Source organism: Physcomitrium patens, chromosome 13 (assembly GCF_059467195.1).
Source record: "Physcomitrium patens ecotype Gransden chromosome 13, ASM5946719v1, whole genome shotgun sequence".
Taxonomy (NCBI): Eukaryota; Viridiplantae; Streptophyta; class Bryopsida; order Funariales; family Funariaceae; genus Physcomitrium; species Physcomitrium patens.
Genome location: NC_143422.1, coordinates 1551976 through 1574546, shown reverse-complemented (window position 1 = coordinate 1574546; position 22571 = coordinate 1551976). Strand labels below are relative to the sequence as shown.

The 22571-nt window shown below is 38.0% G+C and overlaps 1 protein-coding gene, 1 non-coding gene and 1 pseudogene across 3 annotated transcripts; all 3 read left to right on the top strand.

Moving 5' to 3' along the window:
- The first annotated feature begins 294 nt into the window (after positions 1–294).
- LOC112290490 (calmodulin-like protein 3) lies at positions 295–2329 on the top strand. The gene has a single exon (XM_024536772.3). The coding sequence runs from the start codon at positions 1316–1318 to the stop codon at positions 1871–1873; it is 558 nt and encodes a 185-aa protein (XP_024392540.1). The 5' UTR covers positions 295–1315; the 3' UTR covers positions 1874–2329.
- A 1689-nt stretch (positions 2330–4018) lies between these two features.
- LOC112290752 (uncharacterized) lies at positions 4019–5083 on the top strand. The gene has a single exon (XR_012218817.2). It is a non-coding gene; the product is annotated as an uncharacterized LOC112290752 (transcript).
- A 3511-nt stretch (positions 5084–8594) lies between these two features.
- On the top strand, positions 8595–10239 carry LOC141046114 (uncharacterized; annotated as a pseudogene). The gene has a single exon (XR_012218816.2). The product of XR_012218816.2 is annotated as an uncharacterized LOC141046114 (transcript).
- Positions 10240–22571: the final 12332 nt, after the last annotated feature.

Genomic DNA, 22571 nt, shown 5'->3' with positions numbered 1-22571 from the left:
AATTATAGATAGATTTGTAGTGCTACAGTTAATATTACCTTATTTCTATACTATACCATGTGATGTAATTTATACCTGTAGAAAAAACATTGCATATCTAATCCTTGTCTACAAAACTTCTGCAAGACTTCTTAAAGAAGATATTATCCACCTAACATGTTTTTACCTACTTCTACTAACTTCTACATATGTAAGTAATACAAGCATATTTTTTACATATTGTTTCCCTTATATAGCCTTAGTAACGCTATCCACAAGATTTGCAATGCACACATCTAAAAAAGGCAAATTTTATAAAAATATTCAAGAATCCTTGTCAAAATTAAAATAAATATTACCAAAAAAGAACATCCATTATTATTCTTCTACAGAGCAAAACTGTCTGGATAATATTTCGAACTGAAATACTTATAGTCATAATCTTAAAAAAAAATTTAATCCACTTCATAGCTTCTTCTCGCTTTATACTAATTCCAAAGAACAAAACACGTAAAAATAAAATTAAAATAAACAGAATTTTTTCACCAAATAAAAACCTTTGTAAGACTTTTGGCAATGACCTTTCAAAATGAACCTTTTAGGTGTAAAGCCCCCCTAAATATATCTAAAGCAAATCCCACAATTAACAACATTGCCGAAAATACTTCGAAGACTTTACTACTAAAACTGCGTGAAGTTGAAACAGAAACTGGATTAGATCCTATCAGAGGGCGTGCACGTATTTTTGGTGAATTGCGGGTTGTTGAGCAAATCTGGGCCTCGCAAATCTCGAGGTGTGAAGTTTCCGGAACTCAAAATGGAATGAACTTCGACGTCGGAGACACAAAATGTTTTTATCTCGCGCGGGTCTGAAGAAACCAACTGGCGACGCGCAATCCGTGTCCGCAATCCATCGTCTAATGGCCGCCTCACCACGATACACGGAGATCAGTTGATACAATCTCTGCAATTACTAAATTGTCTCGAGCTCCAGCTCATGATGCTACCTTGTTGGTCCACCGAAGGTTTGCTTTGAAACATTCATGGCGGATAGAATTGAAGAAGTTTCGAGGAATGGTGGAGGAAGGTTAATGATTTCGAATCGTTTGAAGTGAAAAAGAAATTTTCCACAACTTTCATTCCGTTCTCTGTGCATTGAGTCTCGGCTGCGTCTGATTTCTCAGGTTGTTGTAAGTTCGATTAGATAGCGTGCGTTGTGTTGATGGTGTGCGGTTGCGAGTTCGGTCACGAGAGGCGCAGTTGAGATAACGTGGATAGCAGCATTCTCTCATTCGGTTTCAGAAGGTTACTTCGTTTGTAGGATCGTGAGTTGGATATGATGCCTGCAGGATGGTCGGGTCAGACTGAGATTAGGGGAGTGAGCAATTTAAGGGGGTCGTATCCAGGCGTCAGCGATCTGCCGGTCGACGTCGTGAAAGATTTGGAGGATGTGTTTAAGTTGTTTGATCGAAATGGTGATGGGAAGATCTCGAAAGCAGAGTTAGGCACGGTGCTTCATTTGCTTGGAGATACTCTGACAGATGCAGAACTGGATCAGATGATACGAGACGTAGATGTGGACGGCGATGGCGCAATCGACCTTCAGGAGTTCATCAAACTAAATGTCGAGTTTTTGGATGTGAAGCCATCTGCGGGAGGAGAGAATGGTTCTTCGGACGTGGAGGGTCTTCGGTCGGCGTTCAGTGTGTTCGATTCTGATAAAGATGGCTTTATTTCAGCGGGTGAGCTTCACAGGGTTTTGTCAAGCCTCGGTGACGACAAATCTTCATTGGATGATTGCCAGTACATGATAAGCTGCGTGGATGCAGATGGTGACCAGTTGGTCGACTTCAACGAGTTTCAAAGATTGATGTCTGGTCATCTTGCTCAATGAAAACTCTTATTTTGAACCTGCACAGTAGGGTGGCCTCAGTTAGCAGCAGTTGCTGAAGGAGTAATTGCTCTTTGTGCTAGTTTTTGTCCACACTCTGGAACGATGAGGCTTTAACACGACTCAGAGATTTGCTGCAATCGAGTTCTGAGACAAGATTAAGGATGAAAGATACACATCAGGATACCCAAGCCTAGTCAGTCTGGTTTCGAGCAGTGTCTAGCTGATGAAGTATTTTTGATTTCAAGTAATCGTGCATGATAAGAGACAACTCTGTCATCTGCATTTAGAGTCTTTAGGTCGTTGCTGGCAAACTTCTCTTTGAAATTTAACATGTATTGCGGAGGTAATGAAAATAGTCCGCGTCAAGTAGAAGTGGCCACTCCTGAAGCCAGAGTGCACCATGTCTGTCCTCTTCCGCGGTGAATTTGAATGAGAAAATATTGTAATTTCGCTTGAGACTTGTAATGCGTCAACTCAGAAGCATATTTCTCAGTCTACAAAGACTGGAAATCCTGCGCAGGATCATTTATCGAAAGAGCATTGCGATCTTGAAACAGTGGCAGAGGAGATGTGCAAGCAAACCAGTAGAGACTTACATCAACAGCTACAAAGTAAAGTAAATCGATGTTGTTTAAATTTTGCTCGTATTGAACTTCGTCTACGCGAAAATGAAAACTAAATAGTCCGTAACAACACCAGCTTAACGTATCCAGCTACTCGCAGACTGCTCTTGTTGCGTTTCTAGATGCTAAACAAAGACCATAATAATTCATAGTCCGAGCCTATTCCTTGTTCGCTACCTCAGGACACAGTCCTCGGATACTATTCTCAACTCGAAAACCTTCATCGTAACAGAATCTGAAAATCATGACCTGGTGATTGGACTTCCAGCCGGTTGTTCGTGTCTCCCAACGAAATGTGCAACACCTTGCAGGTTTTTCTCGATGTGATGGAGAAATTCGTGACGCCCTCGACATTGCATTCTGCAATCGATTGTATCAAAATCAGGCTCGCCAGTTGAGAAAAATCAACTAACCGTCACGAACTCATGGTTAGTCGCACACGACGCGTGCATCGATGATCTACCGCCGCTCACACTTTGGAGAGACGGAATTCGGGGAAATAAGCTGCACGGAGGCGCTACCGCCACGACTTCACTTCTCTTCTCAGTTTCATCACTCTCTTTCATTTGTGCTTTCTTCACGCAAGATGCAGATGTCGCCATGGAAAATATTCCTCTGCAGCATTCTTTCAAATGCACTTCAAATTCTTTAACAACTGTAGCTCAGGCTTCAAACGTTTGAAAACGGGGAAGAGAATATGACGGTTTAAAGAAATTGCGTTACGAAAGTGAGTGTGAGAAAGGGCTATCTGTCAATCGAAGGCCACTTGTTTGATCATATCCGTGTTCTTTTTCACAGCGACGCCGAAACAGACAACCTACAGAATATTGCCGCGTTCTGGTACACAAACACAGTGTGAGCATCAGACTCCCAACACATGTGGCGATGGCCCTACCAACCAGATTCCACAGCCACGCACAGTCAAGGTTATCCTCAATCATCTCCACCTCAAATTTCTTATAGTCAATGGATTGCCAGCGACTTCAAGTGAAGGAATCTGTGCAGAAATCCTCATACAACGCAGTTTCTGCACAGTTTTCCTTTTAGCTTATCCCTTGTTTCATTATAGAATAACAAAAATAAAATAGTATATGATTGAGTATATTAAAACTACGCAAGTTGCGAGGATATTTGTATTAAAAGCTTCCAAAACATGAACTTAAAACTTGTATGAATAATAAGAATATGATACGAATATACCAATGCAAAGCTCACCTACAAAGGCAATTTCCTATACAAAGCAATTTCCTAGACAAGGCTTGTACAATAATAGAATCCCTCAAGCGAACACATCTTGCTACTTTCCTGCGGGGACTCCCAAACCGTATCTCATTACGCACGATTGAGAACTGGGTTACGAACCAGGTGGTGGACCGGGTAATAAACCCGGTATCAATCAGTCAGTCCATTTCAGGCATCTAGTAGATGGCGAATGAACGCGTCACACGTAGACGACGTCGGCGTTCGAGGGGGGTGCGGTCCCGCCGCCGCCCCTCGCCTTTTGAGGAGAGAAATTTCATCGCAATTGTTGAGATTCCTAGTTGCTATTCTGCTCCTGTTTCTGAGCCTCACTTTTTCGTGTTTTTGATGACTAAGGATGTCATATGGGGCTCAGTCTTTTGATGACTAGGAGTAGGTTTTCTTAGGGTATAGAGCTCCAATGGCTCGGAAGTTTAGTGGGATATCGAGGTTCAAATCGTGAGTTTATTGAGTGTGTTGAGTGGTGAAAGCGTCGCAGACTGATCGACGAGAACGTGAATTTGTGAGAGCGGGTTGGATTTGTGAAGTGTTGGGAGGAAGAGGGGTGCTGGGTTGTTTGTTGCTTGAACGTCACATTGTTGGATCGTCATTGAAAATGAAGCTGAGGTTGAGAAGCCGTAGCAAGAAGGGATCTAGGAGCGCGGAGCATGTTGTTGTTGTGGATGCAGATCCTGTTTCCGACTTCGTGAAAGAACTGACGGCCACATTTGGGGTGTTTGATAGAGATTCCGATGGGAGAATCTCGAAGGGTGAGCTTGGGACGGTGTTGAGCGCTCTCGGGGACGAGCTCAACGACTCGGAGCTTGATGAGTTGATGAGTAGAGTGGACGGCGATGGCGATGGTTTCATCGACCTACAGGAGTTTATCGCTTTTCATACTGAGAAGGGTTCTCCCGAAACCAGCCCATCCCGCTCGGGCAGTGGCCGATCGTGTAGCCAAGAGAACGATAACCTGCAGTCTGCTTTTGATGTTTTTGATGCTGACAAAAATGGCTTCATCTCCGCCGAGGAGCTTCAAAGAGTTATGAAGAGTCTTGGCGACTACAACACTTCCTTGGCGGAGTGTCGACATATGATCAACTGTGTGGACAAAGACGGCGATCACATGGTGAACTTCTCAGAGTTTCAGTGCTTGATGGCAGGCGCTGATCTGTGTTAAGAAAATGGACGAGTCGAGTCTGACAAGATCGATGCGTTCTGTAGAAATTCAAATGTGTTCATAGGAAGAGTTTCTGTTTTTTTGTTCCTTACGAAAAACTCTTGTACTTTTACAACAAAAACCTGAAAGCTGATGCTCACGTATATAAAATTTCTAAATTCATAAAAATGAGCTTCAGTACGTGTCCATCGACAACGTTGGTGAAATTCGTCGCCAATCGACATTACACGCTTCGGTGTTCAACGTCGGCGATAACCTCACCTCACCACCCACCACAGATGTCATGCTTTGTGCACAATCTCGATTTCTAAATACTCCTAAATACCGTTTGCGATCCAAACTGCACGACTTAGAACGGAAGCGAACGTCGATGTGAACCGCTCAGAGGGAATGTGCGTGGTAGGCAATCACCGGCAGCGAGGGATAAAAAGAGGGTCTTGTGTTGAGAACGTGTTGCTAGCCGATCAAGAACGTAGAGAGAATTCCCATTGTAAGAGTCGCACCTTTCTCCAACATGAAGCCATCGGTGGCCCATGTCCAGAGTTCTACAGCTACGGAAACGTCGACACCTGCTCTCACACACACATACACACGACATGCGGAATGAGGCGGACAGCTCCCCAACCACACCTTCGGCGACCAAGCAAAGAATGGGACTCACGATGTGCTTCACCACAGCTACAGAGACGCAATCTGGATGGAACGGATTCCCGTGTAATTTTGCCGTGACGTGAATATGCTCCGATGTGGGTCGTCCTCAGATGGTACGGTGATCGGACAGAAAGGATAAAAGCAACATCGTATCATCGGAATGCTCAATCTGACACGGCACCGAAGCTACTTAAAATGGTGGTTTAACTTGACCATTTCTGTGTTTGGTGATCCGTGTTTGGCAATGTCGTGGTTTTTACCGCAAGCATCGATCGAGCACTGGGTGAGTGAGGGAATGGGATCTCATTGGTCGTGTCTTTGAATTGAATAGTGTTTTTTTGCATTAAGAAGTAAAAAGAAACAACGTGAGATATGAGAAAATTGAAGGTCAAGAAGAAAGAGGAAAAGGAAAGAGTAGAAAAGGGAAGAGGGAGGTGGAAGAAAGTAAGCAAAAGAGAGACAAAGAAGTCTACCTTTCCAGAAGGTGGGTGATAAATAAATAAAAGAGGATCTATTTTAGAAGGTGGGTGGGTGGGTGATAAACTAGAAACTCATGTTGAGTTACATTGAGCATGCTCTGTTGAGTTGTTGTGATTAAGTTTGTTGTGTTCACAATTTTTGGATCTGCAAAACTTAAGTAAATAGAAATAAATATTAGAAAAATGTATAAAATTTGAAATAAATTACAGTAGACAAGAACAAGTTGAAAACATAAACATCAAAAAAACTTATAACAAATTTCTTGTGAGTGGCTTAGATCTTTAATTCTACTAAAGATCCCATGTGGCTATCTAATCTCATCCTAGATATTTTTTTTAGTTTTAAATACCTATATTAGAAGTATTCTACAACTTGTATACTTGGATCAAAAGCCTTGTGGAATTTAGGAAGTGTTTACATGGCCTTTATGTTAGCTAATATATTTGAGACTAAGACAAAGGTCATTTTTAATTCAATAAATGTTTATCTTGTACTTTATAATTTGGTTTAAAGCTCTTCAATAATTTTTATTATTTGATAAGATTATTTTTATTATTTTTATTTTTTATCTAATATATCCTAAAAATACACAATAATAATATTTTTATAAGTTTGTTTAGATATATTTCTTTTATATCTTATTTGTAGTAACAAGCATTTGATCATTATTTAATATTCTGATTTAATCAAGTTTAATTCAGAAGAAAAAACAAAAAATTACAAAAGGATATCTTTTCTTTTCTTTTCCTTTCTTATTTCACAATGTAGAAATTTATTTTATTCATATGTATGTCTATATATATATATATATATATATATTTTAGATGGATATCCTAGTAAATCCCCATATATCAAAGACACAAGAATAATAAAACAAGAAATTAATAAATACAAAATTATATATATAAGGTAACTTTTTGATCCAAATTTATGTTTGGAAGACTAAAGTATTTCTTGTCTTGCAATAGCAACTAGATTACATAGAAGCTTTGAAGAGATGTTTTGAAACTTATGAAATATTTCAAAAGTATGAAAGATCTTTTATAAAAACTTATAGAAAACTTAGAAAGGTTCAAGATAGTTAAAGAATCTTTGAATAGATTAATGAAGATTTTAAAATACTTTATGGTAATAATAAAGAATGCATTATGGTTCTAGATTTTTTTTAAAGATCTGTATAAAACAATATAAATATAAATAAAATAAAATAAATCTTCAAAAATATTTTGAAAGATACTTATAATTGTAGATTCTCATATAATTGTGGTTTTATCTTTCAAAAGATTAAAACATTGACCAAGATTGTTTGTTCTACTTGCTGACTTGTATTGACTCCTTATCTATGGTAGTATTTTATTTCTAAAATAATATTAAACTATAATCCATACAACAACATATCTAAATATGCCTTTGATATTTTAAACAAAAGATTTGACAAGGTATAAAAAAAATCTATAAATTTAACCATGCCAAATATATTTCAAAAAAATTTAGAAAACAAATCCTAAACTACAGTGAAATAATTTTTCTAAATTTTACAACCGCAAATAAACCTAAAATTCCTTTAAATAATATCTTGTAAAATAAAAATTAATTAGCATCAACATTAAAAATCCTATTTTAACAAAGCTCACAAAGTCCAAAGTGTCCATACCACGATGCTTTGCGGCCGCGGGACTTCTCCACCTGATCGATGTTTCTGATGAGAGAGTCTTTGGATGTGGAAGCTGGTGAAATGCTCTAACTTTGATTGCATCCGTCGCCATTACCCAATTTCTCAGTGACTTCATCGACTTGTGAATCATCCAGATCGACGCAGATGAGCAAGGATCAGCCTTGAGCTCATCATGGGAGACGTTGAATATGGTTGTGAGTTATTCTACAAGACTCCATGGATGAGATTCCACTTGACCAGACTCCGAGGCTGCTAATCTTCGAGAAATCAGCATCTCTCATCATGAACAAAGTTTGTTTTTTCTAAATACTGACAAGATGCGGAACAGAGATTCTTCTAACCAGGGAAACAGGATCAGCCCTAGAATGAGCTCTCGGGAGGGGTTCAACTCTGAAATGGCTTCCAAAGGTGACCTCGAGGATTTGACTTGCAAGGCACGATTTAAAGCTTCCGGAATGTATGACCACCGCAGTCAGAACACCCAACATGTGTTTGACGGCATGTCGTCGTTTGAAGAAATTTCTGCAGCAGCATGTCGCTGTTTGCGGTCTAACAACGCTGCAGACATCTAGTTGAAGACCAGCGCTGGCCACAGCGACTACGTTTCCACACACTCCGTTCAACTCAGAATGGATAACGTGGGAGGAAAGACAGCTAGGAATTTCGCAAGGGTAGCATGTGCGGGACTTACACGCGGCACACACATGAAACGAAAATTGCCGAGTTGCGACACCGTCCTAACCGCGGAGGTTGTACGGAACACGGAGATGCTGGATTTTGTTCCACTCCACTGGCTGGTTCGCAGAGTTTCACGCAGATGACCAATTAATTCGAAGAGCTTCTAACTTGGCTATTGAGAACCGTCCTTTAGCCCTCTGGATGTCGGTGCCGGCCAATCGAGGTATCACAGCAACTTCGGTGAAAGTAAACTAAACACTGTAGCCCGTGGACAAGCGTGGTTCCAGTGCTTCAGCTTGATTTCAGTCAACTTGATTGTTGATTCCGGATTCCGGTTGGGAACAAAAACCGTGTCAAATGTCGGCGACTGTATTAGGAGTTATCTCGGTGGATGTCCAGTGAGAAATCCACTGTCGTGCTTCGATTCGGTGCTCGATCCTCCGAACTGCAGGGTGTCCACTTGCATCATGAACTGCAGGCCTCCTTTACGCGTACTTTCTTGGCAGATGCCATTGGATGAGGGCAACCGATTGTCCAGGAGAGCTATAAATTGAAAGGAACGCAAGTTCAACGGACAAGTTTGTCTGCAATTGCATCTGTTTATTTCAAGTATTAACTGTTTGTAGTTCAAGGTTTGCGAGAGAGTGTCCGTGTTTTCAAAATACTTGAGTGTTTGATTTCTAGGTTTTTGAGCTCGTGCTTCACTTAGAGGAACGGTTTCTTGGACGTCGATCTCTCGAAAATGAAGTTCATTAGCTCCTTAAAAAAGCTTGGCTCCAAGGCCCGATTCGGGAGCTCATCCCGGTCGTCGTCCCCGAACGTATCCAGGAGCTCGAGTCGCCGCATGGAGCCAGCAACAGGCGCCGATTCCCTTGCCCAGTCACTTGTTCAAGAATTGACAGCCACATTCAAGGTTTTCGACAAGGACAGCGATGGCAAAATCTCCAAATCCGAGCTCGGAACTGTGTTGCGCTCACTGGGTGACGACCTCACCGACGAAGAACTCACTGAGGTGATTCAGAATGCGGACGGCGACGGCGATGGTTTTATCGACCTTCAAGAGTTCATCAACTTCCACACAAGGGGTGATACTGCTTCTGGCGCCGGAAGTCCTCAGACGAGCAGTTCCGAAAACGCAACCAGCGGTGAGAGGCTTGCTTTGCAGGCAGCTTTCAACGTATTCGACGTCGACAGAAACGGCTTCATCTCCGCGGAGGAGCTTCAGAGGGTTATGCGCAGCCTCGGCGACATGAGTACGTCGCTGGTTGAGTGTCGCCACATGATCAACAGCGTGGACCAAGACGGCGACAACATGGTGAACTTCGCCGAGTTTCAGTGCTTGATGTCCAGTGCATTTGTCTGCTAACAACACCGAAAACACTTGTCCCAATTCTCTGGTTTAGTTAACTAAACTCCACACTCTCACCGCCTGGACAGTGGCCGCATCAAACGAGCAACCCACGGTTCAGAAAAACAAAACTGCTGATTCTCACACCACAGCGCGTGCTCGTGACACTGTGCGAGAAATCCAGAACACGACGTGTTGGGTCCTCGTCGAAGAATCATACCGTTGCAGTTTCCGAGCCCTATGAGCAGCCATCTCCAACACCCAATCGAGGAATCTTAGGAAGTAAAACAATCTGCGAACACGCCGAAATGCGACTTCTGGGTGTTTCTTGCGTCAACGTTGCTGTAGCAAAGCACGACTTCAGTATTCAAAACCCACATCAACGTCTCTTTATTTTTTTATTCAGGAGACAGCTCTTCGGTGACACATTTGTCCACTGTTGCAATTCCACATTTCTATATTAAAAAAACAAAACAAACCTTCATAACTCTATTTTTGGGTCATGTAGAGTAACTTCGTATTTTTATGAATATTCATGCAGTTGCATCTGAAAGTGCTCACATTTTATATTGTAGGTAATGGGGGGACAGTGACTTTATTGAGTTTTGAATTGGGATTTAACATGGATATGATGGTATTATTATTTTTTTTATTTTTTAGTTATTTTGTATTAAGCTATTGCTTCACCTTTCAGTCTCACCCAAAAGTTACTACAAGTCATCAGAATGATCAAATGAAATATTCACATAGTGTAGGGACTGTCTCAATAGGGCTCCCATAAGAGTGCAGTATATTTTAGAAATTATTTATTATTACAAATTAATTGTAATAGTTCTTTTAAACATTAAAAATGGTGAATTGTTATCAAAGTGCATTGAAAAATATTGTTGCATGTAAGAAATCCCATTTGTCATGCAATGACATACTTAAATATTCTTCTTAAAGACAATACAAATAAAGCAATTGGAAGCAACATTTTGTTGTATACTTCACTATGAATTTATTGAATGATATCACATTTTGTTTTAATATAGATAATGGGTGAAAGAGAGAAGAAATCATTATATAGTAGAAGATCTCATTTTAGAATATAATAGCAAATTAATTTATAAATCTAAATAATAGTCAAGGAGATAGTAAAATTAAAAAGTGCTAATACTACTTTTTATAAAATATGCTTTTATTTACTTTATAGGACCATAAATAAGACAAAACAAGATAGATTAGCAAAATAAGTATTATGGATATCTTTCAAGGACAAGAAGTTGATTAAAACAAATAATTAAGTGAGATTTTTTCAAAAAGGTATGACAAAATAGAAATAAGGAAGTATATATTAAAAAGAAACTCAAATAGCTATTGTCAAATGCAAATTGATATAATATGTTTTAAATTTCTTATTAAGAAAAAAAAGAATTATTATTGTTAAGAAGATTTCTGCCTATATTATAGAAAACTCAAGCACATTGCTTAGTATCCTTCAAAGAAACAATGCACTTATAAAATGAAGAGCATAGTTACCAAAGATGATAATATAACAAAAAATGAACCCCTCTAGCTACAATAGGGACTCTGTGGCTCAAATCTTATACAACTCTTAATAAAGGTCATATTTTTTCCTTACATTCATCACCTTGTTTTACAAAAGAAGTTTGTTTAGGATCAAAAAATCACAAATTCTTAGCCTTGTTGGATTCAAGAGTCTTAACTTGTTTTATAGACAAAGATTTTGTCAAAAAATAAGATATTTTTTTAGCTAAGAAAATCAAACTTATGCATGTAGAAGTAATAGACAATTGTTCATTGTCATTTAGAGATGTTATACATGAAACTATTCTTGTAGAAGTAGCAACTAGTTATCACATTAGTTTAGTAATATTTAATGTCATTAGATTTCTTTTTAGTTCAATTATTTTAGTATTATTGATGTTAGAAAGGTATAACTCTCAAATAGATTGGATTTCTTGCAATCTATAGTTTAGCCAATTTGTCAGATGTCCTTTTTAAATATTCTTAACTTGCATCAAAAAAAAAGATGTAGCTTTTGATTATTAAAGAATGATCTTCTTGAAACTAGAGTATTTTCATCTTCAAGCAATAAAATCAATTTTGACTATTGATTCAATCTTTATCAAGCAAATTCAATCATGTCCTTTAATCTTCTTGTTCATGATATCAAGAACAATTATTCTAAGACTTATAATACTTCTAAGTTTGAATTCAAAAATAATCTACTCTATTTTAAGGAATAATTATATATTCAAAAAAACAAAGCACAATTACGTGTTCTTTAAGCTTCTTATGACTTTTTAATAGCCAAAGTTTTTGGATACAATAAAACTTTGGAGCTAATATCTAAAGATTTTTGGAAGCCTCAAACATAGAAGCCAATTATGATTATGTCAAGGACAAGAACTCAATAAAAAAACAATTCAGACAAGTGAGCCTTTACTCAAAGAAAGGTAACAAAATATAAATAAACAAGTATGTATATTGAAAGAGAAATTGGAATGGCTATTGCCAAAAGACAAGAAAACTAGAGACCCTTGAAACTAGACTAGAAGCAAGAAAGGAGTTGACAAGAAAGAAGAAGGCTTCATTCTTATCTCTATATATACTATCTAATTGAAGGCTACGTGGCGACGTTCTATAGGACCTCCAATATGTGTTGACTTTGTAAGACACATGCTTTGACTTATAAGGCAAGTTTTTCTACGTGTGGGCCACATAGTTAGCTTGATCTTCAAGCTAACAACATGTCTGGCACATGGCCAACTTATTGACCACGTTTCTAATCCAAAAAGTCAATTAAAGACACCTATGAAGTCAAAGCAGTGCCTATAAAGCTTCTAGGAAGCTTCCATATTAAATACTATAAAATTAACTTACTTTTAACTACTTCTATATGTAATTACTAGCTTACATGAGTATGGCCGTGACATTACCTCCCCTTCTAGGGACGAGTTCTACGAGGAGCGGTTATCATATGTTGAAAAAATCTATAAAACGACGAATTATATTTGCCACATATTTTGATCTTTGTTCTCTTCGAAGATGATTGATAGGGCCTCTCAACCATCAGTAGTGTCCCATACCAGGACGGGAAGACCACCCAGTTATTTGATCATTGTTGAGGCCTTCATAACTTCCTTCGAATAGGATATTTGGAATACCATCAAGAGTTGTTCAACCTCTAGCAAAATTACCAAACATCGGGAGTCCCTTTCTAAATCGTGATACCAAACGCATTGTATCTCGCCATCTATTCGAGGAAGAACATGTTGTTCTTGAAGATCTTCATCTCAATTACGTCATCTTGAAGGTTGTGACAATTGTAATGTCTCATCCGGTAGGTCTACAAATGAAGTCTCTTGAGTCGAATCTGCTGGTTGTTGCTCTCCATCTCTTGAACTTCACAACTACAAAGAAGCTACAAACAAGGATTGAAAGTAGAATGTTATCTTGCATAGATGTTGTTTCTTTTATAAAGAAAGTTTTCATCTTGATTTTGATGGATGTCGTCGATGAAAAGCCTCCATCGCCTTTACTGCATTTGCAAGATTTTTTATTGGCTCCCATGTGCATTCACTAATATCATAAGCGCGCCAATGGACAAGATATTCCAATTTATTTTGACGCCGCCTTGAATCTAAGACTTCTTCTACTTTAAACTCTTCATTATTGTTCACTTCTATAGGAGGAGGTGGAGCTTGTCATCTTCTTGGTATGTCCACTATCTTGTATGGTTCAAGAAGAGACACATTGTCGTGTTGTGGTTCGGCTACTATATGAAAATAATATAATTATGTACTTAATATGTAATTTATTAAGTAACATGGTGAGAGCCATGTTAATAGATTTTAGTTGATTGTAGAATACAATTTAATTATTACTTTGAGAAGAGGTTGTTTAAAAAGATTACTATAGAATTTGTATAACTTTAATTTCCTTTTGATAGTGGCTTTTAAGATTGGTTTTGGTTGATAGTAACTTCTAAATATTTAGAGTCACCTTTGTTAGACATTGGTGACATTTGAAAACTTATTTTGGTTCTTTTATTTAGTGTTTAGAGCATACATTATGTAAATCTTATAAGAAAAAGGATTGAAGAAGGATTTTGGTAGCAAAGGGAGGAATTAGGGCACCAATATAGATGAATGGAGATGAAAAATAAAAATCTCCATTCTTATTGGTCAAAAATCATGACCAATGGGCTTTGAGGAGGCTACTTGAGGCCATATTAGGGATTAGGGTTAGTTTCTCGAGCCCATTCGAACTTTGAAGGCTAGGGTCAGAAGGTTTAGGTTTTTGGTTAAGGTTTTGGTACAAGTTTTGTGTCATTTGGGATTTTTATGAAAAAGTTATAGGCGCTCAAAGTTAAGATGTTAGTTTTGGACCTACTGTCACTCTTTTGAGCATAATGCATGCGTACGGATGGCAATTGAGGATCGCCGACTGCAACTAGAGAGAGCACTTTTGCGGCTATACTTTTCACATATTGCTTACTAGATTCTAAGTTGAGGTGAAGGAGTTATTGGATTTTGAAGTCAGCACATGCAATCTAAGGGTAGTTAGTAAACCGATTTACTAGTGTTTGTCTCTTGAGCTATATCTTGAGCAATTTGACAAGGTTTTGGCTCAAAATTTCAAAGAATGTGTAATTTCATGTTAGTAAACTTTTTGCATAAGTTTTATGACTTTTAGAGTTTGGATTTTTGAGAAATAAGGAAAATAGTTTTTTGGGTGCTTATAAATTAGGGTTTGGAGTGTCTGCTAGGGTTTCTTAGATGCGAGAAGATCGGGAGTGAATTTGTAGTTGGTTTTTTTGTGATAAAAGTTAAAGGTAAATTAAACCTATCTTATAAATTTGAAACAAATTGAACGTTTAGATCAATAGTTATGATTTTCTAAAGTTCGGGGCGAGAAAATCCTTCGCAGAAAAAATATATTTTGAAGGGATTTTGTTACATTTGGAGTTTTATACAAAAATAAAGGAGTTTTGGAAGCTAAGAAAAGAATCATATAAAGGTTTAAGATACACTCTCTACTGCTAGATACCTAATATATTCCCAGATAGCAAATCACACCATATGATAGACTTGGTGAACCCGACGTGAAAATTTCTGGGGTAGAGAGTTTTGAAGAAATATTTTGGCTTTTATTATGGAAGGGGGGCAAAGAAGTGGTAGTAGGAATTGCATTGGAGAATCTCCATTGCAACTTGATCCTACTACAACTCAAATGTTTCAAGCATTTGTACTTTTTATGCAACAACAGCAAGCTGTAGAACACAAGGAGGCAATGGCTACTAAAGCCTTGCAATCTGTTGTTGGTTTATTGGATCAATTTGATGGAAGAAATATTTCCAAGTATCTTAAGTATTATTCTTGGGAGATGGAGCTCAATAAAGTGTCGGAGAAAGATATGATCCTAACATTTGAGCTTGCAATTGTATCAGAGCTTCGTAAGCATATAAAGGAGATTATTAAAACTCATGGAGAGAAATGGAAGGATTTTATCTTTCAGCTAAAAGAAGAGTATTCTTTGGAAGATGCAGAAAGGGTGACAAGAAAATCGTTTATGGAATTGGTCAATAAATCCAACAAGGAGTTGGTTGCAATAGAATTATTTCGAGAATTTGATAGACAATTTCTTCAATTGTCTCGAGTGAAAAAGATTACACTTGAAAATGATAAGGTGGAGTTATTTCTTCAATCAGTTGGCAATGATTTACAAAGAGAGTTGGAATTATTATTGGAGGATAATACAAAGGACAATGGACTTACTATTGATTGGAAGAAAGTCTTTGAAGCTGTGGACGAACTTGCTAAAAGAAAATATCGGAGTGGTAAGGTGGTAGTAAAGCAAGAGACTAGACCTCCACCAACTACAACATCTTGTAGGCAATAGCCAGAACCTGCTATACCAATAAGTACTATTCTAATTCCTATGTCTACAGTTGCACCACAGAAAGATGTAATTGATGAGTTGATAAAAGGAATGAAAGACTTACAAATCAAACTAGCAAAGCTAGAGGAGAAAGAAAGATTACCTGAGAGCAAATCTGTATTAAAGCCAGGATATATACAATGATATATTTGGTGCGATAGTATGGAACATCCTCGAAGGGAGTGTGGAGATTTTATTGATATTCTACGATAGGGAGTAATTTTATGGAAAGATGGAAAAATTGCATTGCGAGATATAGGTGAATTTCTCAAAACCAATTTTGGAAAGAGAGGGATGAAAAAGGTTTTGGAAGAGCATTTATCTCAATGAGCTATGGCATCAAGAGAAGCTATTACTTATGGCATTGAGGCTGTAAGGTAGAAGGATGATGTTTTTGATAAGCATATAAATATAGGGAATCTATAGAATCATGCTATTATCAGCATGAATAAAGAAAAAATAACAAGATAGGAATTACTTAATATAGCCACAATAATTAAAAATGCTACAGGATGGGATGACCATGTAGATACTATGTCTGTACATGCTTATTTGACAAAGTCTCAATATGAAGCCCTAATGGAGGTGAAAAGGAGAAGAAATGAAATAGAAGAAAATCCTGAAGAGCCAACAAATAAGAGGAGATCTCAAAGGCATTCAGAAACAACACAAAACAAAGAAATACCATTCAAGGCTAGGCCATTGATATTGCATCTTAGAAATGCTTCACTGCCAAAAGAAAAATGGAAAGAAAAGATAGAGGTTGATAAAGACAAAGGGAAGAATAAGCATGTTACTTATAAGCTTCAATCTGATATTAAGGCAGCCATAGATTTGAAAGGAGTCTTGGAAGAAAGAGTATTGAATGCCAAAATTGAATTTACTCTACGAGAAATTTTAGGCATTGTAAAGAAAGAGTTTCATGAAGTCATCATAGACACTATTAAGCGAAAGAGGCTGTTGGCAGGAGAATCTGCTGTATCTAATGCTTTGGATACAAACTTGACTGAAAGAGAGGAGCATGAATTGGCAGAATGTTGTATCAATAAAAAGGGACAATTTGATTTGGATGATGACAAGGGCCCTGCACACTATACCAAGGGACATTGGGCAAGAGCTACCATAGAGACTTTAGTAAAAATAGAAGACTTGATAGAACCAGTAATTGCTCTCATTGACCATGGATTTGAAATTAATATTATGTCAAAAGAAGTCTATAAACGTGGAAGGTGGCCCATTGATATTAACCATGGATGGGTGATTCGGGTAGCAAATAATACACGAGGAGATTTTTATGGTGCTTGCTCCAATGTGAAGGTAAAAGTTGGAGATGTGACCACAGAATAAAATTTTTTTGTTCAAGACACTACTTCATACCCAGTGATTCTTGATCAACCATATATTACAGCTGTGAGGATGGAGACCAAAGTTTTGGATGATGGATCAGCATGTGCTCGTATTAGAAGTCAAGATGGAAAAAAGGCAGTGCAATTTCTAATAGTACCTGCAAACTATGAGTGCAATCAGGATTATTTACGAAGTGATTTATTACCAAGGATTAGTGTAGAGTTTACGGATTTTTGTAGGGTACCACTATAGAGCGGGAATATAGTAGTACATCAAAGAAGGTACTCTCGCATGAAAAAGAAAGTACCTTTTGTACATGTATTATAGAATTATCTAAGAATGGATTTACTATCTATACACAACTTAATGATCTACCAAAGTGGGAGAAAAAAGTTGTGCAAAAATCTGAAAAAGACCTAAAAAGAGTGGATGTGCTTGATAGAGATGATAAGATAATAGGTGTATATATGGAGACTGGTTTAGAAAATTTTATGGAAGAACTTTTAGAGGTTGAACAAAAAAATGAAGATCAAGTGATGCAAATACATTCAAGAGAGCTCTACTCAGCTATACAAGCATTTCAAGATTATGAAGTCGAAGTTGAAACTAGGTACAAGACTGTGGAGAGAAAAATAAAACCTATAGCTATACCATTACTTAGTGATTGCAATCATCAAGTTCAAGAAGCTTTGAAGGAGAAGGTCTTATGGGATCCTAAATAAATTGGCCATAAGTTTACTAAGAACACACTCAATGAGTTGAAAATAGGATCTGCAAATTTCCTATTGCCTGTTGAAGAAATGGAATTTAGAAAAATGTTAAGTATGCATGGAAAGGCCTTTGCTTTTGAACCTTCAGAAATTGGATGTGTTGATCCAAGTGTTGTGGCACAAATGATTATATTTATAGTTCCACATGTTCCTTGGGATTTAAGACCAATTTCAGTGCCTAAAGCACATCTACCTAAACTTATGGAGTTTTTAAAAGAAAAGATATAAATGAAGATCCTCGAGCCATCATTTGTACCATATTCCAGCCGTTGATTTACAGTACCAAAGAAAAATGGAACACTAAAATTCATTCAAGATATGCAACCAGTGAATCAAGTAACTATTAGAAATACTAGAGTTGGACCAATTGTTGGAGAATTTACTGAAGCATTTGCTGGTAGAGCTATTTACTCTGTTAGAGATCTTTATTCTGGATATGATCAATTTCAACTAGATGAAAGAAGCAAAGATGTTACAACTATGAGGACACCTTTAGGGTTGGTTAAGATGTATACATTGCCACAAGGAGCAACAAACTCAGTAGCTCACATGATGAATGGGATGAATAAGGTTCTTTGTGATTTCATTCCAAAAAAGACTATGCTTTTCTTAGATGATATTCCAATAAAAAGGTGTGTAGAAGAAGAAAAAAATGAAACAATGGATCAGAAGGGATGCCGTAAATTTGTATCTAATCATATTTCAGACTGTGATAAAATTTTATCTCGACTTGAGGAGGTTCACTTGATACTATCAGGAGCAAAATCTACCTTTCGAATTCAAGAAGTTGTTATTGTAGGGCATTTATGTGGATGGTTTGGTCGCAAATCTGATCCTAATAAGGTGGATGTCATACAACGAATGAAGGATATTTATAACTTACAAACAGAGATACGGGGGATTTTAGGTATTTGCATATTTTATTGTGTATGAATTCCTCATTATGCACATGTAAGTGATCCTCTTTATAGTTTGTGTTAGGAACATAGTCCTTAGAACCTTTTATAGACAAGTTTTTAGAACCTTCTAGAAGTAAGTCTTTGGAACCTTCTAGAAGCTTCTTAGTTGATGGAAATTACTTGAGAAGCTTCTTAGTTGGTAGAAGATGTTAGGGACATAGTCCTTAGAACCTTCTAGAGACAAGTTTCTAGAACCTTCTAGAAATAAGTCTCTAGAACCTTCTAGAAGCTTCCTAGTTGGTAGAAGTTGCTTGAGAAGCTTCCTAAATAGGAGTATATATTGGAATCAAGGCTGAAGAGTTCTTCAGTCTCGACAACACATCTCTTGGAGCTCTAATTCACCTCTCTGGTGTTGCTCTTGTATTCATCTGATTAATGTAGTTCTTGTCAGTTCTTCTTGAACTTCTTCTTAGATCTCGAGTTTGTATTTCTGTGTCTATGACAGTTTGTCAAGACTTCACTCACCTCAGATATGAGAGCTAGTTTCTTCCCCGTTAGAGTGTAGATTACCCCTCTTCTTGGAAGTGTATTAGCATTTTAGAGGTTGCAAATTACCCTCCTCTAAATTGATACTTCTTTTGTTACAATATTGGAGTCTTATTTCATCTTGGAGAGAGTGGATTATCCCTTTTCTTGAAGCTCTCAAGGCATTTTAGAGGTTGCGGAGTACCCTCCTCTAAACCAATATTGTCTTCTTGTACAGTCATTTTTGTCTTTCTCTTAGAATGGCCGGAGGCTAAGACATTAGTATGACAGAAAGTTCGGAGTCCAAGTTGGATGCTATCATGAATGCCCTCGCTACGTTATCGCAAAGAACTACAGAGATTGAAGGAGTCGTGGCAAGGCTTCATAATGATGGAGCATCTGGGATGGCACAATCTAGGTTACACCAGCCTCAAACTTCTGCACTTGGAGAAGCAACTTTGCCTCAGGTTCGAGAAGCACCACTGGTTCTACAATATAAGGAGCCCCGAGTTAGCCTTTCAGACAAGTTCAATGGTACGCATTCCAAATTTTGAGGATTCGTCAACCAAATCAGGTTGATAATAATTTTACAGCTCGAACGTTATCCAATAGAGGAGTCACGTGTTGGGCTTGTTGGAACCTTACTTACAGGGCAAGCTCTATCATGGTTTGTTCCTTTGTTTGAAAAACGATCGTCCATACTAAACAACTTTGAAACCTTTTTAGAGGCGTTTGTGGAAGCATTTGGTAAATATGACAAGGTTCGATGGGCTACAACAAAGATCTGGTCACTACGACAAGGGATGCGCTCTACATCAGTCTATGCATCGGACTTTAGGCAATTAGTATGCGACATCAATTAGAACAAAGAAGCGTTGATGAGTCAATTCCATTGGGGTTTAAGGGACGATGTGAAGGATTTATTGTTAACTCTTTCTGATCTGCAAATGCTCAATGAAGCTATTAGCCAAGCTGTGAAGTGCGATAACCGCCTATTCCAACGCTGCCAAGACCAACGTTCAAGACAACGTACGGTTTGCCACGTCCTAACTACGTCGGCAAGCAGCGTGAATTCACATTCAGAGATAGAAGACATGCAAATTGATGCAATACGTGTCAAATCCCTTACTCTAGAAGAAAAAAAACGGTGTATGGAAGAAGGTCTATGCTTGTATTGCGGTGAAGAAGGCCACAAAGTTGGAAACTGCCCCAAGAAGCAAAATCGACGCATTGTTAGGACTAGGGGCGTGTTTATTCAGGAAAACGAGGATGCCCAGCCACAATAGGAATTGTGAAGGTGGATAGTGAAATGTCGCAATAACAACTAGGTTCTTTTCTTTCCGCTCAACCTGTCTTTTGCTTTACAATTCCTTTGTTTATTGGCCCTCAGAAACTGAAAACCTTAGCATTATTAGATTCAGGAGCATCTACTTGTTTCTTAGACAAAGAATTTGTGAAGCGTCATAAGATCCTTTTAGTATAAAAATCCAAACCTGTTCACGTTGAGGTCATAGATGGACGACCTTTATTGTTTGGTAGTGTCACCCATGAATCAAAACCTATAGAAGTGACGTTTAAGGGCCATAGTAGTCATATTATTTTTAATATTATTAGAACTCCATCAAATCATGTTATTCTTGGTCTTTCCTGGTTGGAAAAGCATAACACATCCATAAATTAGAGGTTGCGGAAGATGACCTTTCCCACAAAACCACCCAAGAGTAAGCCTAGTAGAAAATCTCGAATAGAGAAATCCTTATTCATTAGAGTAAGAGCATTTATAAGATCGTCCAAAGAAGGCACATCGTTTGTCATTTATGCGGCTTCAACTACTGGGGAGAAGATCTCGAAAGCAAGTATACCTGAGCAATATAAGGATTTTAAAGACATGTTTCAAAAGAAGAATGCCGACATGCTACCGGAACACCGACCATATGATTGCGCCATAGAAGGACTACAACCACCTTTTGGCCCAATCTACAATCTATCGCAGACGGAGTTGGCGGAGTTACGAAAGTACATTGACGAGAATCTAGCCAAGAACTTCATCCGTCATTCAAAATCGTTAGTTGGACCATCCATCTTATATGTGAAGAAGAAAGATGGCTCGTTGCGGATGTGCATGGACTATCGAGGCCTCAACAAGGTAACAAAGAAGAATCATTACCCGTTACCCTTGATTTCTGCTCTCTTAGAACAACTTGGACATGTAACGATCTTTACAAAAATTGATCTAAGGGGAGCTTACAACCTCGTATGAATCAAGGAAGGAGATGAATGGAAGATAGCATTCCGTACAAGGTATGGCCATTTTGAGTATAATGTCATGCCCTTTGGTCTTATCAATGCTCCAATGGTCTTTCAACATATGATGAATGACATTTTCAGAGAGCACCTTGACGATTTTGTTGTCTTCTATTTGGATGATATTCTGATATATTCTGATAAAATGAGGAAGAGCATGAAAAGCACGTTCGTTTGGTCTTAGAGAAACTACGCAAGCAAGCACTATATGCCAAGTTGGAGAAGTGTTTATTTCACTAAATAGAGATGGAGTTTATGGAGTTTGTTTTGACTACTGAAGGCTTGAAGATGGACCCCAAGAAGGTCGAAGCAATCATGTCCTAGAAGGTTCCGAAGACGGTTAGAGATATACAATACTTTCTTGGTTTTTCTAACTTCTATCGGATCTTCATCAAGAATTACTCTCAAGTTGCTGCTCCTCTCACTCGGTTGACATGCAAGGATAAGTTGAAATGGTGACCTCTAGCGGAGAAGGCGTTTCAAGACCTAAAGACTGCATTTACTACGGCTCCAATCTTGGTACAAATAGACTTTATAAAGACCTTTTATTTAGAAACTCATGCTTCGAATTTTGCTTTGGAAGCTGTACTTTCACAAATGGGAGAAGACAAAAAGCTCCATCCGGTTGCATTCTATTCTCGAAAGTTCTCTGCTGCTGAAATCAATTATGAGATCCACGATAAGGAACTTCTTGCTATAGTGGAGTCTTTTCAAGAATGGCATCACTTTCTTGAAGGAGCTGCACACCCAGTGACCATATACACAAATCACAAGAATTTGGAGTATTTCATGTCGGCTCGAGTTCTAAATTGACGTCAAGCTTGGTGGAATATGTCGCTATCTAGGTTTGATTTTTTTATCACTTATCGATCTAGAAAGCAGCAAGGACTATCTGATGCCTTATCGAGGAGGTCGTATCTTATACCAAAGGCTGAAGAAGTAGCGTTTGATCAACAATGTATAACGTTGTTGAAGCCAAAGAAATTTCGACTTTGCACTACTATTGTGCGAATTGATGCTGACTTCCTGA